General features: G+C 36.1%; 1 protein-coding gene and 1 non-coding gene across 3 annotated transcripts in view; one reads left to right on the forward strand and one right to left on the reverse strand.

Annotated features, from left to right (window-relative positions):
* Positions 1–3,088: 3,088 nt before the first annotated feature.
* On the reverse strand, positions 3,089–3,162 carry Trnai-aau (transfer RNA isoleucine (anticodon AAU)). Its single transcript has one exon. It is a non-coding gene; the product is annotated as a tRNA-Ile (tRNA).
* A 66-nt stretch (positions 3,163–3,228) lies between these two features.
* LOC125673789 (ubiquinone biosynthesis protein COQ9, mitochondrial-like) overlaps positions 3,229–10,569 on the forward strand; it is a 20,949-nt gene continuing 13,608 nt past the window's right edge. The window contains exon 1 of one of the 2 annotated variants that reach the window (XM_048910604.2): positions 3,229–3,337. In XM_048910604.2, coding sequence (XP_048766561.2) covers positions 3,280–3,337 — 58 coding nt within the window. In that variant the 5' untranslated portion in view covers positions 3,229–3,279. The remainder of the gene's footprint in view (positions 3,338–10,569) is intronic. The other variant, XM_048910603.2, reaches the window with a different exon arrangement.

Consider the following 10,569-nt stretch of genomic DNA (forward strand, 5'->3'; position numbering starts at 1 on the left):
AACAATCAAACTTTGGAACGAACTACCTACTCACATTAGACAACTCCCCACTCTTGCGTCGTTTAAAACTGCTATTAAAAACATGTGTTATAGAAAACCAAATAAATTGTTTAATTTAGGTAAACGTCGACTAAATATTGTTCATTGTCAATTAAGAAATAATGCTAGTAACCTACATTTTGACTTACATTGTCATTTTCTTGGAGATAATGCTACTTGTGATATGGGTGGTTATCATGCTGAGAATGCATTTCATTTCTTCTTTGAATGTGTCCAGTTCTCAGAACTAAGACTTAATTTATTTGAATCTATAAATGCAATGCAGCTGCATGTTCCTATATCCTTAGAATTATTACTCTGTGGAAATGAAACTCTTAATTTCAACGATAATGCAAAGATCTTCAAATTTGTTCAAAATTACATCTTTCAAAGCAAAAGACTTTAACAATGCATTTAAAATATGTATTTGTAATGCATTTATCTATTCTCTTACTAGTATATGTATTATGTATTTAGCCTTGAACCGGTACTCCCTCCCCCCTTTTTTATGTTTACTTGTTATCAAAGTTCTTCTTATTTTCTATTAACCATCTACCTTATTTTTGACATTTTTTTCTGTTTTTGTTTGTTTACTATACATTTACAATACACATTTCCCATGTTATCATGAAATGCTATGTGATACAATTGATACATGTATTCTATCTTCATCCTTTTGAATTATGTATTGATTTTTATATTGTCAATATTTATCATACATATTGTATAAATACTCATGCTCATCATTATACATACATGTAATCACCTTGTACCTTATTGGAGAAGGCTTATATAGGCTGCAAGCCTGCTGCCTAATCCATTTATGTTTCATACATAATAAAATATTGTTTAAATTAATTCACCATTGATGTACAACCTCTCATGTGACCTAAGTTGCCCATGAGTGTTGCGATTGACATTTATTAATTCAAAACATGAATTAGAATTAAAATTTCCTTTAAAATAGGTTTCAAATTAAATAGATTTCTATGAGTACCCTCAGTCCTTTGATGATTTTCCATTCTACGTGCTTATTGGCTGCTAGCTTCAGCTTGGTGGAATAAATAGCTGAAATGCACATTACAAGACCAGTACATGTATATATATTTGTGACTGACGCCACTTAACGATTCATCAAAAGAAGGCTGTGTTTTTAAATATAATGATAATTATCAGGGCCCATAATGACCTCTTCTAATTGTTATGCCTCTGTTCAGTTCTACACGGAAGGTTTTTTTTAAGGATTCAAGATTAGTTTACTTGATTTAATTTATAACTATTTCGCAACACGAGGAATGAGAATAAAGCAGCGGGGATCTGACAAGGACATTTTGTACACAGGTATTTACACTGAATATACGAAATACAAGCACATGTTGGGGAGAAGTTCCTGCATTCAACAAAATCAAATCAAATTTGTATTACACAGGACCTGATTTAATTTCATTTTCCTTACGTAATTTACACAAAGGAGATTCAGAAATTTCAAACTTTTGGCAATATACGACTTTTCATATTTGATTGACCTCTCCCTACCGTAAAAATAGGACTACGCAATTTTTAAGGAATATATCTAAATCTTTGAAACTACAGATATATAAGATAAATCTCCGATATATATAAAGCACAGAAATAGCAATGAACTCTTGAATGAACATAACTGCCCTAAGTGAAGACATATTTAATATAAAGCACAGAAAATTTCACTTTATTTGGATACCCAAATCCGCCCCTACCCGGGGTTGAACTCACAACCTGCGGAACCAAATCTAGCAGCATGTAACTAGCGCGCTAGACCGCTCGATCATCTAGGCAAGTCTAAAAACCTGCTTTCGATGACGATGGAATTCTCGCCACGCTGTCACACGATACACGGTCATTGAGAATGGAAATGGGATACAGTTATTTAACGTACATTTTAAGAGGATCATACATGATACACATTGCATTCGAAATATTTTATATAAAGCACAGAAATAGCAATGAACTGAAGCACTAAGTTCCAACAGTTCCAACAACACCCGATACCTAAATGTGTCGGATCCACAACATGGATACAAGGTCAAATACAAAAAAATTATACAAAGCACTAAAATGACCAGCGACACGAACAACCAGATTGTCTAATTTTCAGGACGACCCGTCCCTTCTTCAGGACAAACGAAAAGAATTGCATGATGTGGCCAATATCAACAGAGAATAATAACAAAAACTACATATAAATACATCTAGCACTACAACTACAACAATCTACAAACGTATTTACAACGCAGACTACATGTTTTTTGTCTTTAGGCTTGCCAATCAATCTTAAAAATGGAGCGAATTAGGACATGCCTTGTTCGTCCAAAGAGCTGATCCAAAATATACGAAGTGATAAAAATAGACTTAATTAATCTCAAGTGGAACGAATTAACCCAATACTACAATGACACGTATCCAGAGAGATTCTATTTTAACTATGCATTAAGAATGAATAATTTATAAAAGATAATAATAAGGAAAAAAAAAAAAAAAACCTAAAAATTAATTATGTAAAAGAATGAACACTATATAAACGATTTTAGAAATGAACAAAATTTGAGAGAAAAATAATGTAAATAACAAGTTTGAATAAGTAAACAAAGTGGACCAACTATAAACAAAAACAAAGAATAAGCAGCCTAGGAAATGGAATCAACATCAGGCATGACAATCTGGTTGCCGTGGTCATTTTAGTGCTTTGTATATAAATATAATCCAAAAATGCAAGTATAAATATCCACATAATAAAGAAAAAATTAGAACACAGTAAATAACTCAACAGGTTTCATTTTCGGCGTTGTAATTTTTCTTTATTATATAAATAAATTTATTATATAAATAGGTCTATATATATATATATATATATATATAAGCAAGAAAACCTAACGACAACCTACTGTCGGATCTAAAGAGATACAAGGTCAGAAAAGACATTCATAAGCCTCTAAATACAGTGTTATATGATATGTTTGGGTCAGAACACATGAATAGGTTGTATCATTGTATAAATAGGGGGAAAAAATTATGGCCAGTGTGGGGGTCGAACCCACGACATTCGCGTTATTAGCACGACGCTCTAACCGACTGAGCTAACCGGCCGTTGCAGTTCTATTGAAATAATTTGTATATGATGCATGAAAGTACTTTTCCGAGGCGTTACGAAATGATCTTCATACGAGTAATGAGACTAAACGTCCGAGAAACTCCAATGTAACAATGGCGGCGCCCTGCATAAATAGATGCGGCTCATTTTTTCGAACGATTCGCAGAACAGGTAGTCAGTTCTATTTGATTCTAATAATTATTGTCATGATCATAAAAGTTCCTATGCTCAATTAAGAAGGTTTAATTTATACGAGAGGTTTGTTACCAGTGTTGTGTAATCAGCACTTCTTGAATTTCCTCGTCCTCAAAAAAAAGTTTCATCAGAAATTTTACTATTTACATGATTTATGTGTACTATAATGTAGAATATGTTTATTGAAAATTCAGAGCCCTAAGGGATAACTTAGTGTACGTAGGACAAATTATAGGCATATGAGAAAAAGAAGTGATATATATGCAGAGTTGTGGAAAACATTTTTAGATAGTGCCTAGCCAGTCATTCGGACTGACAAGAATACAACATAAGCCAGTCCGAAGTAATTTAAGCCAATCCGAAATCTAAAGTCACAAAATAATAAAAAAAAAAAAAAAACACCAAAAAGTACACATTTATTTCCTTTATTAAACATCGTTATACTTCATAATTACATTTACTCAGTCTCCATTTCTATGCTTGTGAAATCTCCACAGCTCCTCGGTTAAGAACAGAATTTTCATGATCTGTTATAGAAGAGTACCTGTAGTTTAATGAGGCGATGATAAAATTTTGTAAGCGGTTATTTGGTACGCAGCTGGCAGTCTGTCAATGCAAATACTGCATGTCATTTTAACACCATCGAATTTCAACCATTCCCGCCCCTCTGTCCAATTGTGTTTGAATTCTCTTTGTCGAGATCTTTCGTATTCAACCTTGTCTTCATCTGTTAGTTTACGTTTTTTACCTGGTTTCGCTCCAGCTGTAAATTTAATGGGCCACGCGGCCATGCTTGTTTTGCTTTCATCAGCCTCGATCTCGTTTAAGGAAAAAAGTATTATGCAGGGTTCCAAATTACCGCTCGCCCACTTGCATTGGCGACAAAACTTTGCTTGTGGGCACCCAACATTTTCGTTCTCGTCTCCCACTTGGCGACCGTAATTGTCCGATCAACATTTTTCTTTCCGACCGATCCGAGTCCTATTATAATTGAAGTTCAATTTTCGGTTTAGGTTTTGCCACTTGGCGAGACATTCATGATTCCTGGGGTATCATACCTTCCAAAATGTAATTAAACCAGAAGTTGAACAACGCAAGGGTTACTTCAAACGAAAAGAAAGCGTCTGCTTTTAACGAAAGTGGAAAGAAGGGGAGAATATGGCTCGAAGACGGCAAAAAGGGGATGATGTGCTGTGTGTACAGAACATGACACGAAAGGTCCAATAGTTGTGACAGCTTGCCGAAGTTATAAACTTGACAGCATCGTAAAGCTGAGAAATTTTGAAATAACATAAAAAGTCTGAAGAAACGTGTGTTAAAGTCAGACGCCGTGAAGATCATAAAGTTGCTAGGTTGACGAAATGAGAGAGGTATTTGAAAGAATTACGGAGTTCAAAGGAAGTAGAATTTAAATATTGATATTTTAAGTTTTTTAAATAAATTGCAATGTGACCTGATGTTTTTTTCTTGTAAAAAAAAACATGTTATTCAATTTCATGATATGTGTGGGCTACTAAAATTTCATGTGGGCTAACAGGATTTCTTATTCTGGGGCCCACTTGGCCCCTAAGGTATTCAGTCTAAGTTGGAACCCTGTTACGCAATCGCATTTTAGTTTTATAAGATAATTGCGCTGAAAAATGCACTGATGCTTACAGGAAACAAAACCTTAAAAAAAAAAAAAAACCCAGGCCGGTCATTTGGACTGACATCGATGGCGTTTATACCGGTTGCAAGCATTTTTAATCGGTTTTGCCGGCATGACCGGCAGTTTTCCACAACTCTGTAATAAATATGAATGAAGAGTCCCTTGGGGCTAGGTCTTCAGTAATTTCTGTGGAAACGGGGTTATTCATATTCGGTCTTTCCTAGACCAAATATAAATAACCCCCTCGTTTCCACAGAAACTAGGTCTTCAGTACTCCTTGTTTGTCGTACAATGCGGCTAAATGGGGCGGTCTTTCAGATGAGACCGCAAAAACCGAGATCCCGTGTCACAGCAACTGTGACACGATAAAGATCCCTCCCTACTCAAAGGCCATAAGCGCGGAGCATAGGCCTAAATTTTGCAACCCTTCACCGGCAGTGGTGACATCTCCATTGAGGGGTCAAAACTTTAACTTTTTCTACCACAGGCTAATTTTAGCCTGTGGGTAAAAAATCTACAGGCTAAAATGAAAACCTACAAGATAAAATAAAAATAATGAAGCAGTGCTCTTTTTTCATATGTTTTTTTTTTTAAATCATTGATTTTCCCCATTATTATTCATTACTGAGCTTAGTGGGTCAACAGGCATCGTTTGGACAAGACAGTAAGTTGCATAAGTCATATGGTGCAATGTTTAGGTCTCTTGATTATCACACCTTGATCTAATCCACAACCTGTTTATCGCAGGTCTAGATCCATTCTTCCAATTTCATGCCACATCAGGGTTGTCACTAGTGATTTTTCAAAGCGAATCCGGGACTCATGGTTTTATAAGCAGCACGATCACGAGCCCCATGAACTTTTTTAATAATCGTCTACGCAGTGAGCAGTGCACTCATGTCATCACTACAACCCGACCTCAATATGACAATAAATCAATTTAGATATGACATTCTCATGATTCTGATAAAAATAACTACCGGAAGACTTGGTAAAACATAGACTCTGATTTTTTTTTTTAGATAAATGAATAACAAAAACCTTATACTTGGAATTCAATTTAATCACCCCTATAAGTGAACTTGTGTATATTTTTCATCATGATGCGATATCCGACCATTAAAGCATTTGTTTGACTTCGAGTTTCTTAAAAAATCGTAAAGGAAAAATCCAGATAGAAACGGTTGTTGAAATCGGTCGTTCATGTAAGCGTTTACAGTAGGATTCAGAGTGCAAGTTTAACAAGAGGCCCAAGGGCCTTATAGGTCACCTGAGTATCATGTAACAACCTTCCAATGTTTGAATTAGGTTTGTGTTTAAATATAAGAATTTTACTTTTGGATGGAAGAAACATTGAATAGCTATGTGGTCAGCCCCGCCTTTACACCAGAACCCCTGACTCAGGGGCCATAAATTTCAGTTTTGAAAGAAGCATCCTTGATCATCATTATCATACTATTAGTTTGTCTACTTAATACCCAGCAGCAGAGGAGAAGATTTTCAAAGAAATAAAATGCATTTTCACTATATGATCAATAGGGCCCCACCCTAATACCAGAACCCCTGACCCAGGGGCCATAAATTTCACAATTTTGAAAGAGGCATCCTTGCTCATCATAATCATGCTATTGGTTTGTCTACTTAATACCCAAGGACAGAGAAGAAGATTTTCAAAGAAATAATGCATTTTCACTATATGACTTATAGAGCCCCACCCTAGCACCAGAACCCCTGATCCAGGGGCCATGAATTTCACAATTTTTAACAAGAGGTACTGTGAGTAATGCTCACTAATAATACCCCCCGCTTACCCCAATCTCCCAAAGGGTGTTGGTAATAGGTATAAACTACCTCTTTTCTGAGTGTTGCTACTTCGATGTCCAGTGTGCATGACCTTTGACCTTTTGACCCCAAAGTCAATAGGGAACATCTTCATCCCATGGGTAGTCCATATGTATGATATGGTGACTGTAGGTGGAAAGGATAACGCTTTAGAGCCCGGAAACCATATTGCTACTTCAATGTCCAGTGCGCGTGACCTTTGACCTTTTGACCCCAAAATCGATAGGGATCATCTTCATCCCATTAGTAGTCCATATATATGATATGGTGACTGTAGGTGGAAAGGATAACGCTTTAGAGCCCGGAAACCATATTGCTACTTCAATGTCCAGTGCGCTTGACCTTTGACCTTTTGACCCCAAAATCGATAGGGATCATCTTCATCCCATTAGTAGTCCATATGTATGATATGGTGACTGTAGGTGGAAAGGATAACGCTTTAGAGCCCGGAAACCATATTGCTACTTCAATGTCCAGTGCGCTTGACCTTTGACCTTTTGACCCCAAAATCGATAGGGAACATCTTCATCCCATGGGTAGTCCATATGTTTGATATGGTGACTGTAGGTGGAAAGGATAACGCTTTAGAGCCCGGAAACCATATTGCTACTTCAATGTCCAGTGCGCTTGACCTTTGACCTTTTGACCCCAAAATCGATAGGGAACATCTTCATCCCATGGGTAGTCCATATGTTTGATATGGTGACTGTAGGTGGAAAGGATAACGCTTTAGAGCCCGGAAACCATATTGCTACTTCAATGTCCAGTGCGCTTGACCTTTGACCTTTTGACCCTAAAATCAATATTGAACATCTTCATCCTATGGGTAGTCCATATGTATGATATGGTGACTGTAGGTGGAAAGGATAACACTTTAGAGCCCGGAAACCCTATTGCTACTTCGATGTCCAGTGTGCTTGATCTTTGACCTTTTGACCCCAAAATCGATAGGGAACATCTTCATCCCATGGGTAGTCCATATATATGATATGGTGACAGTAGGTGGAAAGGATAATGCTTTAGAGCCCGGAAACCATTGCGTCTACAGACGGACGGACGGACAACTCGATTCCAGTATACCCCCCCCCCCCCACCCATAACTTGTTGCGGGAGGTATAAAGAGGCATCCTTGCTCATCATTACCATGCTATTAGTTTGTCTACTTAATACCCAGAGACAGAGAAGATTTTCAAAGAATTTCTACATTTTCACTATATGACCAATAGAGCCCCACCCTAACACAAGAACCCCTGCCCCAGGGGCCATGAATTTCACAATTTTGGTAGAGGGCTCAATGCTCATTATAATTATGCCCACAGTTTGGCTTCTTGATGTCCAGGAGTAAAGAAGAAGATTTTTTAAAATTACACTCATTTTGATGGTTTTTGCCATTTTCACTATATGACCAATAGAGCCCCACCCTAACACAAGAACCCCTGCCCAAGGGGCCATGAATTTCACAATTTTGGTAGAGGGCTCAATGCTCATTATAATTATGCCCACAGTTTGGCTTCTTGATGTCCAGGAGTAAAGAAGAAGATTTTTTAAAATTACACTCATTTTGATGGTTTTTGCCCCACCCCTCAGGCCCCAGGGGGGCAGGGACCACGAATTTCACAATTTTTGTTCCCCTTCACCCACAGATGCTATATGCCAAAATTGGTTGAAATTGGTTCAGGGGTTTCAGAGAAGAAGCTGAAAATGTTCAAATGTTAACACACGACGCACGACGACGGACAAAAACAGATAGCAATAGGTCACCTGAATGAATTCAGGTGACCTAACAAAAGCTAATAGCGCATCACCCTATGAAATGGATACGATATGATCATAGTTTGTAAATCACCACTCGCTAAGATTTTCGAGTGTCCACTATTTTTACTCGCTATTTTTCAAATGTACTCGCATTTTGCGAGTATTTCTCGCTAATTTCGAGCCCTGCATATGAGTGAAATATATTCTCGAGAGGGATATTAATCAATATTCAATCAATCAACAAATGAAGATCTGAGACACTAGCCTAGTTAGAATCTAAATTAGTGTTAAATCTAAAGCAAACTAGCATGGTGCCGCGTCATGCCCTTTTTGGCTGGCGCCATGCCCTTTTTTCTCTATAATTTTTTAAAAAATATTTGTTAATATAAACTATTTTTCTTTATTTCACAAGGTTGATTGAAAAGTTTAAAATCGAGTCAGCAGGTATTTTAAACTTTTAAAGAGGTTAAATGATTATTCTATTACTATCATAGTATGATACAATGAAAGTGTTTCGAGATTGCCTTGCCGCGATGAAAAGTGTCCTTTTGAACATATGATATGTGTGCCCTCTCTAGATTTAACACTATAACTGTGTCTCGGGACAGGCCCTAACTGAGTCCATAGAACATTATCACTTTAACGATAGAACATTCTATCTAGCCTAGTACCTACTACTGGTGGCTTCTCAATATGAGTGAAAAATTCATTTCTATCAGAATTTCCAGTCATTAAAATAGCCATTCTACATGTGTATTTATCAAGATTCATACGCACATTGTTCACAGCTGCATCACATTCATGAAATGGATGTGTCATTACTATTGGTAAAGATATAGAAGGCAATGACTACTGGAAATGTAAATACTATTTAATGTAGTAAGAAAGGCAGATATGTGATATCACCTATTCCAATAGGCGTCGCCGATTTAAAACAAATATACCTGTGTATGTAGGTCACCTATTCCAATACATGATGTCACTAAATTCCAAAGCTACACCTCAGATGAAAAGGAAAGAAATGTGTTACTGATGTTTATTTTTGCCATTTATTGTTCAAAATGAAGGTGGCTATTGTGTTGAAGTGTTAAGATTTATGGGATCCAATACTTTTGACAAGCGTTTGATTTAATTATGTCTCCCCTTTCTAAAAGGGGGACATATCATTTTAGTGTGAATTCATCTTCTTCCGTTTCTCATACAAAGTTTGTCTGGGACATAACTTTTTTGTCTATTGACATAGGCCTTTGATATTTGGTATACATGTGGGTATACTATGATAAGACAGTGTGTCATGTACATTTTTGATGACCTTTGACCTTGATCTTTTATGTAAAGGTCAATTATAGGAATTATTTGGGCATTTTTGTCCGGCCATAACTTTTTTGTTATTTTACGTAGGCCTTCGATATTTGGTATGTTGGCAAATTTAATTTACTATCATATGTTCACAACACTGTTCCTTGTTTGAAGCTCATATACATATAGGCAAATGTTATGCACTGTAAGTCTTAATTTTCCATTTTAAAGATGATCCCTAAATATATTTTTAAAAAAAAACTATTGAAAATGGAAGGGGAGACATCAGTTTTAGTGTGCTAAAACAATTCTTCCTTCGTGACTAAGGTCTGTATTTTACTTCTTTGATTCTCGTCTATTTCATCTTTTCATTAATGTAGTGCGGTTATGAACATCATGCATATGAATTTTGATAGATATACATGTAGTATGTGTATTTTAAAGCAATGAATTAATTTTGCATATTATTTTTTTTTTAGTTGAACTTAATTAATTTTCTTGCAAATGTAATCATGTTTGTTTTAAGGCTCAAATATCAACAAAATTAAAGACTTAGTAGTAACCATATGAAACCCAAGTTTATTTAAGGGTAGAGTTAAAATCAATATCAGTATTTTTAAAAAAAATCTTTACAAATTTCTGTGTTATCTGAATTAAGAGGAAA

The sequence above is a fragment of the Ostrea edulis genome, chromosome 3 (assembly GCF_947568905.1).
Source record: "Ostrea edulis chromosome 3, xbOstEdul1.1, whole genome shotgun sequence".
NCBI classification, from domain to species: domain Eukaryota; kingdom Metazoa; phylum Mollusca; class Bivalvia; order Ostreida; family Ostreidae; genus Ostrea; species Ostrea edulis.